This window comes from Euwallacea similis, chromosome 10, assembly GCF_039881205.1.
Source record: "Euwallacea similis isolate ESF13 chromosome 10, ESF131.1, whole genome shotgun sequence".
Lineage (NCBI taxonomy): Eukaryota > Metazoa > Arthropoda > Insecta > Coleoptera > Curculionidae > Euwallacea > Euwallacea similis.
Window position 1 is genome coordinate 4259835 of NC_089618.1, and position 19215 is coordinate 4279049.

At 40.3% G+C, this 19215-nt stretch overlaps 4 protein-coding genes across 4 annotated transcripts; 2 read left to right on the forward strand and 2 right to left on the reverse strand.

Annotated features, from left to right (window-relative positions):
• Positions 1–68: 68 nt before the first annotated feature.
• Positions 69–10675, forward strand: CalpC (calpain-C). Its single transcript, XM_066394221.1, has 13 exons — positions 69–381; positions 2012–2151; positions 2401–2470; positions 7755–8010; positions 8065–8181; positions 8238–8375; positions 8429–8680; positions 8735–9177; positions 9230–9435; positions 9489–9679; positions 9740–9813; positions 9869–9927; positions 9985–10675. The coding sequence occupies exons 2-13, from the start codon at positions 2014–2016 to the stop codon at positions 10009–10011; spliced, it is 1971 nt and encodes a 656-aa protein (XP_066250318.1). The 5' UTR covers positions 69–381; positions 2012–2013; the 3' UTR covers positions 10012–10675.
• Positions 10676–10696: 21 nt separating this feature from the next.
• Positions 10697–12698, reverse strand: LOC136411589 (uncharacterized). Its single transcript, XM_066394222.1, has 3 exons — positions 11110–12698; positions 10918–11050; positions 10697–10861 (listed from the first exon to the last, which is right to left on the reverse strand). The coding sequence occupies exons 1-3, from the start codon at positions 12581–12583 to the stop codon at positions 10822–10824; spliced, it is 1647 nt and encodes a 548-aa protein (XP_066250319.1). The 5' UTR covers positions 12584–12698; the 3' UTR covers positions 10697–10821.
• A 1024-nt stretch (positions 12699–13722) lies between these two features.
• Positions 13723–16547, reverse strand: Nulp1 (Nuclear localized protein 1). Its single transcript, XM_066394191.1, has 9 exons — positions 16242–16547; positions 15981–16154; positions 15722–15918; positions 14954–15668; positions 14779–14891; positions 14550–14720; positions 14418–14493; positions 14192–14364; positions 13723–14134 (listed from the first exon to the last, which is right to left on the reverse strand). The coding sequence occupies exons 1-9, from the start codon at positions 16386–16388 to the stop codon at positions 13945–13947; spliced, it is 1956 nt and encodes a 651-aa protein (XP_066250288.1). The 5' UTR covers positions 16389–16547; the 3' UTR covers positions 13723–13944.
• Positions 16548–16713: 166 nt separating this feature from the next.
• Positions 16714–19210, forward strand: Vps4 (vacuolar protein sorting 4). The gene is made up of 6 exons (XM_066394144.1): positions 16714–17158; positions 17416–17545; positions 17703–17934; positions 17989–18470; positions 18528–18756; positions 18815–19210. Exons 1-6 carry the CDS (start codon positions 17023–17025, stop codon positions 18914–18916), a joined length of 1311 nt encoding a protein of 436 aa, XP_066250241.1. The 5' UTR covers positions 16714–17022; the 3' UTR covers positions 18917–19210.
• The last annotated feature ends 5 nt before the right edge of the window (positions 19211–19215 follow it).

The window sequence follows — 19215 nt, forward strand, 5'->3', positions numbered from 1 at the left end:
CAGTTGACCAAAGCGGCGGAGAAGAAGTGGTACCACCACGACCAACAGAGCAGCGGATTTCTCGGGTTTCAGTCTGCACGACCGCAGAGGCACGCGTTGTACGGTACCACCATCGATGCGTCGTTAAAAACAATCACGAATAAGTGAAATTCTTTAGCGGGGGTATTTAGGTTATGGTTTCGTATTATTTTTAAAGTGATACCGTGTCCGATTTCGTTACTGCTAGTGCTATTGGGTAACACACGCATTTCTTTTCCGAGATGGTGATTTAAAAGTGCCTTGCAAATGCTGTGACCAAGATGACGCACTATCCATGATCTACATGCTGCTGATTTGGAATATTTAATCGTTGTTGCAGGAGTCCTACGTTATAATATTGCAGTAAGTACGTATTTGAAGGTAGATGTGATTTCGAAGAAAATGTAACTGCAGGGATAATGGATCACTTTCATACAAAGTGTGGGTTTAAGGACTGTTGTTTAGGCCTAGGCAATCTTGTTTCGTCGCTGCATTTTCAATTGACATTATTACCGTTGTAGTTCAGGGTTACTTGCCTTAGTGAAGTTCTTTAGGGGAGTTGAAAAAAATTAATTTTCAGTACACTATTTGGAAAGAACACAAAATTTCCGTTTTTATGAGGTGCCGCAATCCCGCATTTAAATTCGAAATGGCGGCCCAGGAAGCTATTTTTGAAAAAGCAAAACGGCGTCATTTTTAAAAACCACCGCAACATAGTCGAATCCAGCGATTGTTCAGCAAAACAGCGCTAGTTGTTACAAAACTGTTACGTAGATGCTTTAGCACCAAGTAAAAATGGCCTTGATTTCGATTTTGCCGCAATGGTTTTTAAATTTGTGCGCCATTTTGATTTTAGGGAAATGCGAAAAACCTCAAACTGAAGTTAAACATGGAAATCCCGCGGACCCCAAAATTCAAAAAATCTCAGTCTCAACGCGAACTTCCTAATTCCCCCCAAAAAAGGCCTCAAAAATCCAGTAACTCTGACAGTTGTCTTTAGCATTAGGGCCTTCCTTCAAACGTTAAAAAAACTCTCAAAAAAAGTTTCTTCTTCAACTTCAACAAACGAAACTGCGTGAAATATCCACGCTGCAGTTAAATGGCAACAATGGGGCGTTCCCCTGTCCACAGATGGGGTAACGTGTGCTGTCAAAGTGCGTTCCCTGATGCCAGATTGTGGCAGTTTTCTATAACATTAGGACTTGAATTTTTATTCGCACATATTGAGATCGCTCTTAGTCCGACGCTGCACAATCAAACGCCAAAGACAAAATCGGATCAACGACCTTCAGAGGATGAAAATTCTTCTAGAGGTGTTCACAGTTGATTACCGGCCGATACGATCTGTTTATTATCCGCGAAACTGGTAGGCAGACACTGCAGATCAGAGATTTATTTATTGTTGCACTCACATATCTAGCAATACCTCTATATGCTATATCTAACCACTTTTCTCGAGTTAATGGCCTTTTGTACTTCCAAGTGCGCGTATTTCTGGTATTTTAATTAGTACTGGGGCACCGTTAACGCACACAGATTACTGATAATGCTGGGCGGAGTGGGCTCAAGGCCTCCTCAAAAGCCGCTAGCTGGTTTTTGGCCCATATAAATGTCACCACCCATTTGCATACTACGTGATTTCCTCCTATTATATCGATTGGTCTACTTATTTTGTTTTAATCGTTCATTGTCCACCAGCCACTTCAGGAAGAAAACTACAAATCCGCTAATGATAGCGAGGCCTAATTTCCTTCGCAGTTATCTAATTACCATTGATGGGAATATCTCTGAACAATACTCTGCGATGGTTAGGATTTATGTTAGGAAATGCTGTTACGAAAGCTACTTGTGGGAATTCTGGTGAATTTTAGTGCGCCTCTTCGCGCTAAAACTCCTCAATCAAGAATCGAGGCAAAGAGGCAACCTCCCATGTGGATGGATTGCATTGACCTACCCGAACTCGGTTTTTTCTTCAGAAATTCGTTTGTTTCAGGTATGAGCGAGTACGAGAGGATTCGGAGGGCCTGTCTGAAACGCGGAGAATTATGGGAAGACCCCGATTTCCCGGCCACCCAAGTCTCGGTCTTCTACCACCAGACGCCCCCTTTTCAGTTCACCTGGAAGCGACCAAAGGTTCGCAATTTCGTCATCTTCTTCGGTTAATCTCATATTTGGTAACGCACAAGACACCTTAAGTGGGCATAGTTTCAGTGGGCGGATTGCATTCACTTTTAACTTTGTCTTTCCTTTCTCGATGGGTAGAAATTCTTGCATAAGGCGGAGGTGTACTTCGACACCTTCCGATTGTGCTTCTGCCTAATAGCAGACGCCCGCTGATTTATTATTAAGCGATCGCTTAAAATTGCTAATTTGTCTGTATAGGATCTATGCCCCAGGCCGGGATTTATCCAAGATGGGCCTGCGCAATTTGACATCAATTCGGGAAAGATGGGTAAGTGTATGGATTTGACTATAATAACTATTTTAATTTTTAAAATACTGCCCGGGTTGATCTATGGTCCGCGTGCCTTTGACTCTGTTTAGCTTAAATCATAAATTTCCCAATTTACTAGACACACATTCCAAGCTTAAGAACATTCTTACGGCTACAAACTCGTTAGCGTGGATGTACTTTAGGATTTGGCATTATCAGAATTTCAAGTACTAGAAAACATTTTTACAGTCACTGGTTGCTAGAGAAACGTACCACGCACGCCGCTGGGTTGCGAAATTGCGCCACTCACTAAACCCATTTTCTTCAACCATCCAGATGTAAATTCACTGGCAGATGCCAACGTGATTTTTCGAATTAACCTGAACTAACCAGAAACAGAACGCAAAATCCCGGTTTGAATCTGAACCAGGTTGGTTCGCCCCCCACCCGGTTGAAATGACCAGGAGTAGCCCGTCAATCCTAACGCGATTTTATTAGAGAAATCTCGAACTATTCATCAGACGCAACGAACTGATTTCATTCAACTAAATTTTATAATCGATTTAGTCCGGATTAACTACAACCAGGAAAACTCCGCACAAAAATGGAAACACGATGCTGGATGGGGATTTATTACATTTCCCACAGGATGGAGCTTCTCCTGGAAATACGTTTCGCCGGTTCGATAGTTTCTTGATAATAATTTCCCGGATAGATGGACTGGCAGAAGAGCTACCCTCGAGTGGTCAACTATTGTAGATCTCCCCACCTTACACCTCTCGACTACTTCCTTTGGGCATACTTTCAAAGCATAGTTTGCACGACTCCTGCACGGGATCTTCAAGTATTACGTGAAAAAATTGTAGAAGCTTGTCGTAACTTTCTACAACGAATGATCGAAGAAGTGCGACGAGAGTTTGAGGACCGTTTGTGCTATTGCATGGAACATAATGGAATGCATTTCGAACATATCTTGGAAAATGAAGAGAAAATTGAAATAAAAACCGAAATTTTGGCACGGTTGTTTAGAGAATTTGGATACCTTTAAAATGATGTGCCACATGACCCACGTTCCTTACTTAAAAAAATGGAGAGGGTACCACCTATGCGACACCATCGATCGGGGGTGGGAACTTTTTCCATTCTTCGTTTTCCCCCTCCGTACTAAGGTCGTCGTGTCTCGGCATTTTTACCTTCAGTTTGCGCTTCTAGAAATTTGGGGGGCGCCAAGTTTTCAAACGTACACCCGGTGAAACGTTACTGACCATTGACCTGAACCGACTAGAATTTGTTTGAAATACTGCTGGAACGGCCGATTCGTGATTGACCCGGAATGATCTGAATTTTGAATGTACACGAAACCTCCAATTACAATTCACAGCACAGTGCAGTCAAATCAAACGGAGCCGATATTTTGCCACATCCTGTATAGGCACATTTCCTGCGTAAAATCGCCCGGTGAATGTTAATGCTTTGACTCCTGCGTTTCCTATGTTAAGTTCACGGACACAGTTCTCGTCTCCATCATCTGCAGTTTTTCCTCAATTTCTCTCATTACGCAGAAGGAACAAGGCCTGCTGCTAGTGTCAAGTACGTCCCTGCATTCGTCCTTTTACTGCACTCGGCTACCCACATATTTCAGACTTTTGTTCGTTTTTATTGGAAATTATACTTCCGCGCTGTAATAAATTTCGCCTCCTGTCTGTTCAAGCTTTATGTAATTAGCTACTCTGAAGGAAGTGCAAGTAGATTGAGTTTAAACCCAATATTCTCGACTATTTGTGATGAAAACCGTAAAGAATGTCCGGCCCTAGGACATTTACCGCATTATGTAGGTACTGCGGAGTGCTTTCACTTCTTAGAAGGAGCTCTTGATATGGCAATAAATAGAAAATGAGCGTACGTACTAAACACAGGAGGACATTGTGCTGGTTAATGCAAAATCTATAGTCGCCCACGAATGGAAATTAATCGTTATTAAAGTGCAATTCCTGCGAATTTCGCAAAAGCGCTTTGATGTAATGCAGCAAAATTGCGTGAAATCAGGGAAACAATCAAAATGGTTTTGCTACTTGAGTGGTTAAAAGTAACGACCTTAATGGTAATCGGCTCCTTCTTTCCACTATCCGTCGTGAGCATTTCGATAGATTTATCCAATGTTACGGGTAAACAGTATTTTTTGAAATAATTACTTATACCGACCGGACAAGGAGAAAGTTTAATGAAAATATGAGCAATGCCCAATAATTACCATTCTCGAACGATTAACATACTAGACCAGTATCTGGGGTTAACCTTGCAGCCGGATTTTACCGTAGAGTAGCGAACAGGTGTAGCCAGCATTTTATCTATCTAGATTGTTTACTAATAAGGAATTCACATGAGACCTTGCATAAAGGTCAGCGCACACGCACGTTTGTGTTTACCTCGGCGCCTCTAAGGCCCCGATCATGGTGAATCAGATGAGAGGCACCTTCAATCCCAACGCGATCGTGCTGAAAAAATCTCGGACTATTAAACGTAACGAGCTGATCCCAATCAACCAAATTTCACATTCGAATTGCCCAGAATTTACCACGACCGGGAAATCTCTGCAAGTCCCAGTTACACCGGGAGTTTTTCAACGTTTGCCACCCCCCGGATTTTTAAAAGTGCAAGCTAAAGTTAAAAATGCTCAAACACATCGTCCTTAGAATAGGGAATGATTTGTAGTCCTCGAAGTCGCGCCCCCCAAAAAATGTCAGGGCAGGGATGGCGCCCCTTTCGTTTAATAGGGACCATGAGCCAAGTGACACATCATTTTAAAGGTTCTCAAATTCTCTAAACGACCGTACCAATTTTTTAAATTCAAATTTAGTTGAAAAAATTAGTCAAATGATCAAAAGAAGAACGAACAAGAATGGGCACCCAGTGTTCAAAGGTGGTTCTATTACATTTCCAACAGGATGGAACCTCTCGACATTATGTTTTATCGATTTGACGGTTTCTTGACAATAATTTTTCTGATAGATCGATTGGCAGAAGAGGTGCCATCAAGTGGCCAGCTAGATCTCCCGATCTTATACCTATCGATTTCTTCCTTTGGGGAGGAGCACCTTAAAAGTGATTGTCTGTTTACCCCGGCATCTGTAAGACCTCAATGATGATAAATCAGATAAGAGGCGTCTTAAGGAGAGAAAACTGATGACATCCTGCTGATATGCTTAAGTCACGTTCCAAAAACTGCACTACATAAAATGGCACGGTCTTTGCGCACGTGATATATTATAATGGCAATAATGGCGGTTTTTACACCCAACAGTTGCTACTTAATGCTGAAATAACTGCGTCGTTTTATCCGATGGTGGAGGACTTCCGACCGTGTCATTATTGTCATTAAAAGACTTTCGTTTTCCTCGTGACCAGATGATTTTTATTGCAGGGAGGTCCATATTGCTCGTGCGGATTTACGAGGTAGACGCCATAATAGATACATCTTGGCTGAGGTTTTATTGCTTATTGAATCATCTTAATCTAAACATTGTGTTGAATGTTGGACAGTTTAGGCTTTGCTTTAGAATTAAAAAAAAAAAGAAATCGAGGAAAGGACGGTAGACATCTGATTTTAAAATAAGGAATTTCGGTAAATCAACTTGACCCAGTCTAGTTTTTGGGAGTTTCCGGTTAAACATTATTATATAAGAATTTTATAGAAATTCCACAGAGAGCAGGGCTCAAGGAAGGATGTTCAGAATCAACTATTCGCATCTTTGAAGTGTCTGAAATGCTACAAAACCTTCCACATCGTCGTATTTTTCTATAGAAAAGAGGGAACATTTACTTGCATTTACTATCAGAAAATCCATCACTCTGATTTTGACTCGACTAAAGGTTAAATATGTCTGTACGCCTCTGCCTAAAAATCAGCTACCATTTCGAAAATACAGGGTGTAACATATCATCGTAGAGATATTTCAGGTTTCGGGCTTCAGATAGTTGATAATCGACCTGGATAATTATTTTTTCCTTACTTCCTTTACATTCTTAATTTGCTTCGATGGATATTTTTGCAAATTCTAGAAAAACGGTGAAACGTACGAAAATACTGCAAGAGACCTAAAAGCTAAAGAATTGACGAAGGGATTTAAATTTAGTGTCATAAAGGGTCTTCCAAAAAAAGATACAAGCCATGAAGTAGAATAAGACTCAAAAAAACATAACGCCCTGTATATGGCTACCGACGATCTTGCCATTTTTCTATAGAGGGTCTTGAAGGAAATGGGTGAACGAATTTTCAAAAATTTAATTCAGGGCATACATGAGAAAAACGTTAAATATGAGAAAAAACGTACAACTTTCTCTTCCTATATGTATATCAAAAACGGCACGGTTTTGATCATGGTTCTATTAGCATTTTTATTATTATTTTGCAGAGTACTATCGCTGCCCGAAATAACTCTGTAATGACGCGCTACACCCTGTATAATTTTTCAGCATTAGTGTCAATTTTTAGTTAAATTGGTGACTCGCACTAACGCTCTTAAATGCCGCCTGAGTAAGCCACATTAAGACGGTGCATCACTGTAATTTTTAATTAAATCAAGTGTTAAATACGTCCGCACGCCTCTGCTTACGATCAATCTTCTACACGCCTCCGTTTGGAAAATAGTTTTCTTCATAATCTCGATAACCTGGTTTTCGCTCTTATTGTTTGAAAGTTGCGGTACATAGTTACACGTGCAAAACCACTTTTCGAACGTATTTTACCCCGTTCCACCCAAAGAAACTGTCGCAAAAGCAGGATTTACTGAGTGGTTTTCACGGCAATAATGTTAGTAACAGAAGAAAGAGTCAAATCTAAACTTAAAGTATGCACCGCGAAGGGGCGCTGCATGTTGTTTTTCTTTGTTGGGCAATGTCAAGGAGGGGATTTAATTATTTGAATTTCTGCCTGATTTTTTTTAGTTTTTGCCATCAGGACGTAATAAATAAGATTACACTCCAACTTACCCCAAATTACAATGCTCGATTTGCCCCAATGTCCCGGCTTCTACTCCCCCTAAGATCTCTTCTTTGCGTAAAGCCATTAAGGCTAATGCTCAAGTCCAATCTGCCCACAATTCCCATAACCGAAAAAACACAAATTATTCGATATTTCCGTTTTTTTCACCACTTTTTCCAGAGCACAATCACAACCGCTTTTAAACGGAAACAAAACACGTCCGCGGCTGCGGCGTCCCTTCCGACAATTGAAAATCGCTTAAAACGTGACGTCATCATCCAACAATTCGCAAGTTTTCGCACAACCATAATCTGATTTCAGGGGACCGATGGCTCGTGTCCTGCCTGGGCGTTTTGTACCTCAACAAAGGCCTATTCTACAGGGTGGTTCCGGCAGACCAGTCCTTCAGCGGCGATCAGTACTGTGGATTGTTCCGATTCCGGCTGTGGTGGTGTGGCGAATGGACCGAAGTCCTGGTGGATGACCGTTTGCCCACAGTCCACGGCAGACTGGCCTTCCTGCAGTCCCAGAATTCCGACCATTACTGGCCGGGATTACTCGAAAAAGCTTATGCCAAGTAGTGCTGGTAATACACCAATCCGAGTTCTAACTAAAATGGTGAAAATTCCAGATTACACGGATCTTACGAGGCTCTAAAGTATGGGTCATTGCTGGATGGTCTGGCCGATCTCACTGGAGGTATTACAGAGAGCATTCCGATAAAGGAGGATGCCACTTCGTGTTCCAGGTAATACCCTATTTATCTAGCATAAATTCCCTATTCCGGACGTCTTTCATTTATAGACTGCTGCACAAATTGCTAGATATGACTTCAATCATCACCTGTGCAGTGCAGCCCCCTAATCAAGTACGGTCTCTGACTGAAAAGCTGGCCAATGGCATTCAAACTGGGGTCAATTACAGGGTATATGCGATAGATAGGTAAGCTAACCTCATTTAACCTGAACTGTTTCTGATATTAAAAGATGTTTTAGAGTTGAGACATTCAACAATGAGACGCTACAATTGGTGAAGCTAAGAAATCCTTTGGGGTCGCCCATTGAATACATAGGGCCCATGTGTCTGGACTCTCCAGAATGGTCGGAACTGCCCCCTCATGAATACGAGAGGCTGCAGACCAAATTCAACGAAGAGGAATTCTGGCTGCCCTACTCAGAGTTCCTACAGACCTTTACTCACTTGGAAGTGGTGCATTTGGACAGTGACACTAGTCGAGATGAACCGAGGTATTCTGTAACTATATCTCTCCCCTAACCGCTCCATGAATTATCCATTTGCAGCTTGCATAACAAGAACACTTGGCAAATGCGCCTGTACCAAGGCCACTGGCAAAGAGGGGTTACAGCGGGGGGTTGCAGGAACAATCCAGATACCTTCCACATCAATCCCCAGCTGCATTTGTTGCTGAGTGAGATGGAAGAGGTAGTGGTCTCGCTAAATCAGCACAGCATTATGGAGCCCAAAGTGATCGGGTTCACGGCCTATTCCCTGCCAAAGAGTAGTACTGATTCAATTGGGAAGGGCTTGTTCAAGAAAAACAAGAGTTTATTTAATAGTCAATATACCAATAGTCGGCAAGTTAGTCATAGATGTCAACTCGAACAAGGCGGGTACCTAATAGTTCCCACAACCTTTGAACCTGGTCAAGAATCCGGGTTTACTTTACGGGTCTATTCAAGCAAGCCTTTGAAATTGAAGTTAGTGGATACAGTGCCATTTTTAGGTATATAATTTATTTAACTTTCAAGAGCCATATTACAAATATTTTCTTTTAGTGAAATCAGCAATAGTGAAGGCTCCCCCTTTGCTGGATGGCAAAAGCTTCAGTCAATATGAAGCAGTCTTTCTGCAATTGGCCGATGAACACAGGACTGTGAATGCCTTTGAGTTGCAGGAATTGCTCGACGCCTGTCTGCCTAATGATTACATTAAAAGCTGCGCCTCAATTGAAGTTTGCAGGCAGATTGTGTTTACCTTCGAGGTAGTGTTAACCCATGTAAAGGATCAATTTAGTATACATTGAATTCCTCACAGAACTTGGGCACTGGCAGACTAAAATTCAATGATTTCAAAGATCTGATGTGTAGCCTCAAATTCTGGCAGACGGCATTTAAAAACCACTCCAAGGAGAAGACTGGAATTCTGAAAGCGGAGAGGTTTAGGGATGCTCTACTTGAAGTTGGGTTTCAGTTGAGCAGCGAGGTGCTTGCGACTTTAATTTTAAGGTAAAAACATGTCATGTATTTAAGACGATGATCATTATCGAATGTTTATAATAATTCCAGGTATATGAGGAAAGATGGAACACTGCGCTTTGGGGATTTTGTGTCTGCAATCCTGCACCTCACAGTCGCTTTCAGTAAGTGTTTAAGCTTATTAGAATGAAGTCACATGGTTAATTTGCTGTGTTACAGATATTTTCGAATCCAAGGATCCCTTGCAGAATGGCAACATAAAGTTAAATTTATCAGAGGTATTAATAAAGAACATTAACTAACTACAGGGTATTCAATTATGTCTCGTTTTGCAGTGGCTGAAATCCTCCCTGAGCTGCTAGATTACTTTCAAAAAGTAACAGGAAGTACTCATATTGGTAACATAGTTGTATATGTACATATATGTATTTGTTAATACTGATGAACAACTCTTAGAAAGTACAGGGTGTCTCAAATTTGTGTACTAAGACCTCGGAAACTGGTAGTTATTAGTGATTGAGGATCGGTTTTCCTTGTTAATGCAGATTTGTAGAATAGGGAAAAACGTTGTTACGGACACAAATTTGTATAAACCTGACCTAAGACAATCCTCAAGTAAGGGGAACAAGAAGGCTATAGCATATTACCTCCAGTTAGGAACTAGGACTTAGATCATGGTTATTTTTATAAAATTAGATTTTTTAAATTATTAGACATTGACTTCTCCATCTCCAACCGTATTAACAATTTTCCCTAGCAAAACTAGTTCAGGTCGTTCTAGTTCTAATTTGCCTATCTCCGTCAGGCACACATTGTTACTCATAACTTTAACAATAATTCATGTATGTGAATGATATCTGTTCTGCAGTAATATGTATCAGATCTTACAACACGGTCTCGTACAGTTTTCGAGATGCCACGAATTTGGGACAATCCCTGCTTATTTTGTGAAGGGTTATCGCATTTATTATGTTTGTAAATTGTAATTTTAAATTATTATTTTTAATAAAATGCACTTTTACGAAATTGAAATGCAAACAACTCATATTCAATATGTATCTACGCAATATTTATTCATCAATTTTGTTATAGACTTTGGTAGACATCGTCAACGATAAGCGTTTTAAATGATGCAAAATATACATTTCCCTTTCTAGAAGGCAAAACAGTTCTCAGTTAATTTTGCATGGCTGCAACCAGCTGCGAAACATCCTGTAAAAGAAAAACTATTACATACAAACCCTTGAAAAAAAAAATGAAAAGTTTACCCCAATCCACCCTTGACATTTTGGCGATTGATTAATCCAATAAGCCATATTATGGCTGCAGCTTCAATAGCGTTCCTTACAATGTTGGATCTTCCTGCATCTTTGGAAGACACCAGAGCGTCTATATAAAGCCCTAAAAATGTTAAATGGCCCAATATTATATTTATTATTTAGCACAACGCAAGATTATACCATTATCCATAGTTTGGGCTCTATTGAGGTCGTTATTAATTTCACCTTTATTGGCATTCCTGGAGAAGGTTCTAAATTCTTCAACCCTTTTGGCGTCTTTACGGTAAATTTCAGATGAATCTCTTATTCGCTCTGGCAAAGAAATTCTTTGATCTTCTCTGATGGTAGTTGGTGGCAAGTCCCGTTCCTCATTTCTTATATTAGAGAGTCGAGCTTTCCTTGCATTAATGTCCCTTCTAACAGATGCTCTTGCGGAGCGAAATTCTTCCCTTCTAGCGGCGGTATTATAAAATTTCCGTCTTTCAGATGTGATTGTAAAACTAGATGGCTCGTCTCTAGTTGATGATAAATCTCTCTCAGTTCTTGTAACAGAGAGACGAGCATTCCTTGCGTTAGCATCACGACGGACGTTCCTCTTAGTCACTGCCGCCCTTATAAAGCGTGCTTCTTCCCTTTCGGTTAACGCTGATGACCTGGCTGACGTCAAATCTCTTTCGTTTTTTCTGGTAGAAAGTCGAGAGTCCCTTACTGAATCAGCATCACGGACGATCCTACTAGCTGTTATTTTTACAGAGCGTCTTCCGTCCCTTCTTTCAGATGAGGGAGATTTGCCGATTTCCTTTCGGCTTAACCCTGATGGTCCATCTCTGGTTGATGTCAAATCCCTTTCAACCCTTCTCACAGAAAGGCGAACATTCCTTACTTCAGCTTCAGCAATAACCTCTTTCCTTTCCCCTCTAGTAGCTTTCCTTTCTGTAAGTCGTGTTTCTTCCCTTCTGGTGTGGAGTAGATTGTCAGAAAAGTCCCTACTTCGGTCAGAGAAGAGAGATCTGTGAATTGACCGCGAATCCCTCTTAACGGAAAGTCGAGACTCCCTTGTGTCAGCTTCACGACCGTCTCTTCTAGCCAAATTGCCATTTCTGAGAGCTGAAGCATCCCTTGAAGAACGCACTTCTTCTCTCGTATCTCTTCCGTTAGGTGCAACGAAAGATCGCTCGCTTATTCGGTGTATACCTGAGTCATCCTCTCTTGCAGAAGAAATACGACTGTCTCTTGTGGTGAAACTTCTGAGCTGATTTCTGAGTCGAACAATATCCATACGAGCAACGTCCCTGTTTCTAGCAAATTGCGGAGCGTCCCTTTTAGGAAATTCCCTGGATCTTCTATTACCATCAAAGCGGCTCTCCTTCCGGCTGTCCATATGTCTAATGTTTGCAGACGACACGTCCATAATTTCCCTGAAATCAGTGCGAATATCCCTGGAGTCGATTCTGGCTCTGCGTGAATCCGCCCTGACATCTTGAATATACTTCGACGGAGGGGTTCTGGCATTGGAGTAGAGGCTGGTTCTCAGAATAGAGTCTTGGAAATCAAACCTCCTCCTACCGATTTCCGCTTCCTTCTGCAAGGATTTCTGGATGCAAATCAGGATTATCAGCACTGTACTGTACTTTATGGCTTTAAACGGTATCATGCTGGAAGAGAAAACAACGCTATTTGGATAGTGGTGACTTGCGTGGAGAAGATCGGTGAATGGGGCAAACTCAACGTCTCGAACTGTTCTGGAGCTTCCTTCGTTGCAGGGGGCTTTATAAGGGGAAATTTGCAGGGTTAATTTTACGCTTGGGATCCTTCAAATGGAGGATAAATAGATTATTTGGAAAATTGGAGTTTAAATTTGATTTAGAGCAGTTGCGACAAAGCTCTATAAGGACGAATTGGATTTGGTTCGATTGCGGTTTTTCTTGCATTTCACTGGGGTAAAGATCTAAGTATAGCAATCCGCATAAACTCAATGAAAATCTCTATTATTAGGTGTTTTTAGAAGCAGATAAAATCTATAATTTTTTACTTCAATGGTTTACCTATTTCTTTTAGCGACTAGCTGTTCACTGATGCGAATGAGCGAGAAAATCGAATGTTTAGTGCCTTATGCTTATATGTAGGTGGAAAAAATTACTTGTCAGCAGCTTCGGGCTTATGGGGGGGAAATTGGTTGGCGGTTTTTCTTAAGGAAGGGGAGCGGTAATTAAAAATGTTGCTTAAAACATCAGACTTGCCAAAGTTGGGCCTAGTTCTATGTAACCTGGACTTAATGGCGAATGCACTTGTTTCTCCAATTTTTTCCAAGAAAAGCAGTAAACAAACACTCCATTATAACTTTTGTCACAAACAGATAACTACTCTGAAAGATGGATTTGGGCCACGATTTCGAGTCGGATAAAAATTTCCTCGACGATCTATTAGGAGTAAATTTGAGATATTTTACTCCGTCAATGCGTCCGAGTGGTGCTGTTTAACAGTGGGAAGTTTGCAAGCTGTTTATACAATTATTCGATTAATATAACTACTTGAACAAGTCTAGAACCTTCTTATTTTATATCTGAACATCTTTCTACTGTTTAATTTGGTAACCTTTATTTACCAATAGTAAATTTAATGGGTTTCTGCGAGGTTCTCAAGGTTTTGAAACTAAACATTAAAATTTAGTGATTGTGCTTTATTTGTTTCACTCCACCTCAAGTAGTTCCCCAGATCTCGACCCGCAGTCTCTTTTAGGCATAGAGGTCTGAATATGGATTAAATCAAGATAAATAAAAAAACTCCAACAGGCGATTAAATAATATTTATATTCAGGTAGAATCACAATATATGTGCACTGCCATTTACTTTATTACATAACTGCAAAACCCAAAGGCTACGTTTACGCTTCTTTCTCTATACAAACCATTAAAGATTAAAGCATTAACATAGCACTTATCCTTCAAAGACCACACTTATATCTTTTTGTACGCCGCCAACAACAAAACAATAAAAGAAAATAATCTTTTCAAATTACGTGAGGTCGTCCTCGTCGTCTGGAGAATCATCGGCATCGTCATCCGCATCGTTTTGCTGCTGGTGCTCTGGTCTTATATTGTTCAAAAGATCCCGCATGGCGTCTACTAAAGATACTACACTGCGGCGAAAGTCGCCATTGTTGACCAAAGCGCGATCTAGGGCTTGAGCCTCGTCCTGCTGGTGTCTGGAAATACCCACTAATTCACCAAGGACTCTAAATTTTTTTTGAAAAATAACTTACTCAGCCTCAGCTACAGGTTGATTGGGGTTAAAATCAGGCATAAGGGAACCTAAGAACATTAACAGAGGGTTTGAGCTATTATTGACCACTGTAGGCCTTTTTAGACTTAAGTAGGAGTTTATGGAATCCTTGGGAGGCAGAGGGTCGAAGCCCATGATGGGATCTGATGACTCCTAAGAAGAAGATTTTGCTGAATTAAATATTATTTTATTTTAAGTAAATATACCATTAAGGGCACGCCTTTGGCGTCGTCAGATAAGACTAAGTGGCGGCAAATGCTCAAGGGCAAAGGACCTGAAAATCTAATAGAGAAATTAATTAATTCAAGATTTACTTCACCTGTAAAGAATTAAAATACCGCTTTAGTCTCTTGTCCCTATAGTCTTCAACCAAAGGGTCCATTTTGTCTACTTTGTCTAAGACTTGGTGGACATTTTTTTCCAACCAAGGCAGAAGATCCACATCTTTCCACAGATGATAATTCCGATTTACATAAAGTAGCACTAGGGATATTAACGCCGATGGAGCCCTAATGGTGATTCAATAAACTATTACTTAATACATGATATTTTTCAGAAAAAACATACTTTTTCTCATTAAGACTTGCAAAAAAGGAATGACTAGACACCCTGCTGTCGATTTGTATAGAGCATTTCTCCAATAATGGCAACAGCACAATCGGGAACATCAGCAGAGCATCCTGAGTTACACAGCATTGCAGAGTAGTACAATAAACCTTTAGACAGAACAATAATAACTTACCTGCAAAGCCTCATCAGCCTTCCCAATTTCACCCAAATAGAACCAGGCTACTGCTGTTGAGAACGCGAAATTTGGCAACTGCATCAAATGGAAACTACTGTCCATTTCTCCCACAAAATCAACCAGCCACTGATGCTCTTTCGCCCTCAGCGCATAAAAATCCATGACCAATTTAACAGCTAATGGATCACCTTGAGGATCTAAGGAAAGAAGAACTTTGCAGAACTCCAAGGCAGTCCTGCTACAGGCGCGGCCACCCAGGAATGAGAGATGTTTAAAAATCGTTATATATAGAGGTCTATTTTCTTGCCGCCGATAGTCGAGTCTGCAATGGCCTTGAGCGATATTAAACAAGGGGTGGAAAGCAAATTCTTGGAAGTATAATGCTCTCTGTATGAGTTCAGCTGCCATTGCCAAATCCTCACTCAGTTTGCACAAATCAGACATTTGAATTAATGCGTTAACATGGTAGGGGCGTTCATTGATAATGGACACAATATTATCAGGATTGATGCTTTCCACTGCCAGCAGAAATCGATTTTCCACTTGGCGATAGTTTTGACTGTGTTCATAAGCAAAATAGTGCAGCCCTTCTTTAGTTTCCAGTAAATTCATGGACAGACCAGATTTGCCTACTTGTGGCCAGTTATCCTTGCAGCTGACCATCCAAGTTGTTTTGGTGTGGGGTCGGAAGCCTCCTCTACTTTTGCGTTTGCTATGAGAGAAGAATTTCTAATTCCTTCAGAAATGTATAGAAACCAAACTTACTGTTCAGCCTGAATAACTTTTGAACCAAAAATCCTTTTTAGCTCATTATTTGGATTTAAGTGCTTGTGTTGCACTGACAGTGCAGTTTTCCTGTGGGATGATTTTTCTTGGCTTCTCTGACTAGAAGCTGCAGTAACATGGGAAGATTCCCCCAACAGCCTATTGACTTCGCGCAGAGATCTCTCAACCTCATCCACCTATTAATATTAGGAACCTCAACCAATCTAGACTAACCTAATTAAAATTGTCGCATACATACATCAGCATTATCTTCACTACTTCTATGAGCACTAGTTTGTTTCCCTGACTTCTTCTTTCGCTTTTTCCTCTTTTTCTTCACTGACTCGTGGACTTCACCTTCATAGGATCTGTTAGCTTCAGTCTCATTATCATCTTCCTTAACTTCACTTTCAGAATGAGACTGCTGGTTTAACTGTGAATCAATTGAAGATGTTTTTAGTTGCACTTGATTTTAGGTGGTTTGAGGAAGAGAGATTGACTTGCAAATTTAGAGTCTTACTAAATCATATCGGTTGATATTAAGCTGCTTCTTCCGAGTGCCTCCTACTGGAGTCTCGACGTCCACGTCCGAAAGGATTTCATTTTCGTTTTCTCCCAGCTCCTTCTCCTTTTCCCGTTGCAATTTCCGTAACAGTCGTGAAGACATTCTTTCGAATTGTGTCTGAAGCACAACGTAGAGGTTTACGAAGCCTTTTTAGTCACTTTTTCAGTAAATATCGTAAAACTAGCTTTCCTTTTTAATGGAAATTAAGTGACTCTTTTGGATTTTTAGAAGAAATCGGAAAACATAGGATCAGATGTTTTATGTCAATTCCAGACATACTCAAGGGAGTATGTATTCAAAGAGGGCAGCATTATCCAAATGAAGAACACTAGATGTTTCTTCTTATTCGACGTGGGAGAGAAGGACAAGAATATGACGTATTCTATATATATATGTGTGTATATATATACACGTATATAGGTTAAAAAATTCTCACTAATCAAAGTCAAAAGTTGTCAGTGGATTTCCGAGAAATTCGTCATCTTTTGATTTTCCCTAGTGTTTTGAATAATTTCCTAAAATAAGTTCAAAATCGACCTTTCTTTACCGTTGGGATGTAACACATCTTTTGAAATAACGGCAAAGAAAAGGGTGAATACCTTAAACTAACCCCTAAGACCCGGCACACAATAGACCCCCTCCCAAAACCTTGTCCTGCAGGGTACCACTTAAGAGATTAGGGGCCACTTAGTAGTGATTCATTAATCAACATTTCCAGGCATTTTACACGTAAATCATGGCACAAGGAACTACTCTTCAGAAAGCCATAGATTTGGTAACTAAGGCTACTGAGGAAGATCGGAACAAGAATTATGAAGAAGCCTTAAGACTTTATGAACATGGAGTTGAGTATTTTTTGCATGCCATCAAATGTAAGTAATAACCTCTGATGTGGATATGGAATCAATTTAAGAAGTTATTAGTTAAGTGATTTAACACATTTGTGACGATGATATATGTATGTATATATATATATATTTATTATATCTTACCCACAACCAAAACATGGAAAATCTCGAATCTCTACATTTTTTAAAACAACATGATTTCTTTGCATAACTTGATCTAATTCTATGTATGACAGTAGATTTGAAGCTACAGGTGGGTAATTTATCTTTGTTTTACTTAGATGAGGCCCAAGGAGAGAGAGCAAAGGACAGCATTCGAGCTAAATGTAATCAGTACCTTGAAAGAGCTGAAAAATTGAAGGAATCTTTAAAAAAGGGAAAGAAGAAGCCAGTGCTAGATGGTGGCTCCAAGTAAGTTTTAATAGATTTTTTGAATGTTTTTTTGTTACAAATGCATAAAACATTGCTTTCCTTTGCTGTATTTAACTAATCCTAATTGTATGTAAGTCAGATTTGAAATATAATTCTATCTTCCTCACACTAACATTACTTCAAAATACCACAACAGAGATGACAAGAGGAGTGATAGTGATGAAGATGAAGAAGACCCTGAGAAGAAGAAATTACAGTCCAAACTTGAAGGTGCAATTGTGGTGGAAAAACCCCATGTAAAATGGTCAGATGTGGCAGGTTTAGATGCGGCCAAGGAAGCTCTTAAAGAAGCTGTCATTTTGCCCATTAGATTCCCCCATTTGTTTACTGGGAAACGTGTGCCCTGGAAGGGGATTTTGCTTTTTGGGGTATTTATACAGTTTCACCCTCCTTTCTTCAAATCATAATTTTTTCCAATATAGCCTCCAGGAACTGGAAAATCCTACCTGGCCAAGGCTGTGGCAACTGAAGCCAACAATTCCACTTTTTTCTCTGTTTCCTCCTCAGACTTAGTTTCCAAGTGGCTGGGTGAATCTGAGAAACTTGTGAAGAACTTGTTTGAGTTGGCCAGAGCCCACAAGCCCAGTATAATCTTCATTGATGAAGTCGATTCGCTATGCTCTTCCAGATCTGATAATGAATCTGAGAGTGCTAGAAGAATAAAAACTGAGTTCCTGGTGCAGATGGAGGGGGTGGGCCATGGGTCTGAAGGCATCCTAGTCCTCGGCGCCACGAACATTCCATGGGTGCTAGACGGAGCCATTAGGCGACGTTTCGAGAAGCGAATCTATATACCGCTGCCTGAGGAACCGGCCAGAGCCACCATGTTTAAGCTACATTTAGGTAACACCCATACTGAGCTCAGCGAGGAGGATATCAGGGAATTGGCCAGAAAAACTGAGGGGTTAGACAAGGTAAATCTCCTTCAAAGAACTGAATGAAATTGTGTATATTTTTTCAGGTATTCTGGGGCAGATATTAGCATAGTGGTCAGGGATGCATTGATGCAGCCAGTACGCAAAGTGCAGACTGCAACCCACTTTAAGCGCATAACCGGTCCAAGCCCCAAAGACCCCAACGTTGTAATGGATGATTTGCTGATTCCATGCTCTCCTGGGGATCCGGACGCCATTGAAATGTCCTGGATGGAGGTGGATGGAGACAAGCTGGCTGAGCCACCTGTCACCATGGTAAATAATAATCTTTTTACGTTGTTTGTGCAGTTATTTTGTATTCGGTTTATTGCAGAGTGACATGCTAAGATCTTTATCAACGTCAAAACCAACAGTAAATGACGAGGATTTAGTAAAATTAACGAAGTTCATGAAAGATTTCGGACAAGAAGGTTGATTAGAATTCTTTCGCTGTAAATATATTTCATTTTCTAATATCCTGATATAGTGATGTTTCAAACAATGTAACTGTATGTTCTACAAGAAATTGAAACCATACAGTTTCACATTGAATTTCGCAAGGGTTTTAAATTAGTCCAATCTTTCATTTAATTAGAGATCAGTAAGTAAAGCATCGCCCTAATACTATAAAAACGCCTTATTAGTTTTTATTTTTTTGGATATTGATTATAACTATTTTATAGATAAGAACAGTTTATATTTGTATTAAATAAAAGCCCCAGTGACGAAATTTGA

What these genes read in the sequence shown, in the direction of transcription:
- Nulp1 (XM_066394191.1), bottom strand. Translation starts at nt 16,388, where the DNA reads ATGTCTTCACGACTGTTACGGAAATTGCAACGGGAAAAGGAGAAGGAG. An exon ending in AGGGACAAGAGACTAAAGCG is followed by an intron (nt 14,494 to 14,549) that starts GTATTTTAATTC and finishes TTTCTCTATTAG; the next exon opens with ATTTTCAGGTCCTTTGCCCT. An exon ending in CCAAAGGCGTGCCCTTAATG is followed by an intron (nt 14,365 to 14,417) that starts GTATATTTACTT and finishes TCTTCTTCTTAG; the next exon opens with GAGTCATCAGATCCCATCAT.
- LOC136411589 (XM_066394222.1), bottom strand. Translation starts at nt 12,583, where the DNA reads ATGATACCGTTTAAAGCCATAAAGTACAGTACAGTGCTGATAATCCTG. An exon ending in AGCCCAAACTATGGATAATG is followed by an intron (nt 11,051 to 11,109) that starts GTATAATCTTGC and finishes TAACATTTTTAG; the next exon opens with GGCTTTATATAGACGCTCTG. An exon ending in AATGTCAAGGGTGGATTGGG is followed by an intron (nt 10,862 to 10,917) that starts GTAAACTTTTCA and finishes TTTCTTTTACAG; the next exon opens with GATGTTTCGCAGCTGGTTGC.
- CalpC (XM_066394221.1), top strand. Translation starts at nt 2,014, where the DNA reads ATGAGCGAGTACGAGAGGATTCGGAGGGCCTGTCTGAAACGCGGAGAA. An exon ending in AGGGTATATGCGATAGATAG is followed by an intron (nt 8,376 to 8,428) that starts GTAAGCTAACCT and finishes AAGATGTTTTAG; the next exon opens with AGTTGAGACATTCAACAATG. An exon ending in GCACCTCACAGTCGCTTTCA is followed by an intron (nt 9,814 to 9,868) that starts GTAAGTGTTTAA and finishes GCTGTGTTACAG; the next exon opens with ATATTTTCGAATCCAAGGAT.
- Vps4 (XM_066394144.1), top strand. Translation starts at nt 17,023, where the DNA reads ATGGCACAAGGAACTACTCTTCAGAAAGCCATAGATTTGGTAACTAAG. An exon ending in GTGCTAGATGGTGGCTCCAA is followed by an intron (nt 17,546 to 17,702) that starts GTAAGTTTTAAT and finishes ATACCACAACAG; the next exon opens with AGATGACAAGAGGAGTGATA. An exon ending in TTGGCCAGAAAAACTGAGGG is followed by an intron (nt 18,471 to 18,527) that starts GTTAGACAAGGT and finishes ATATTTTTTCAG; the next exon opens with GTATTCTGGGGCAGATATTA.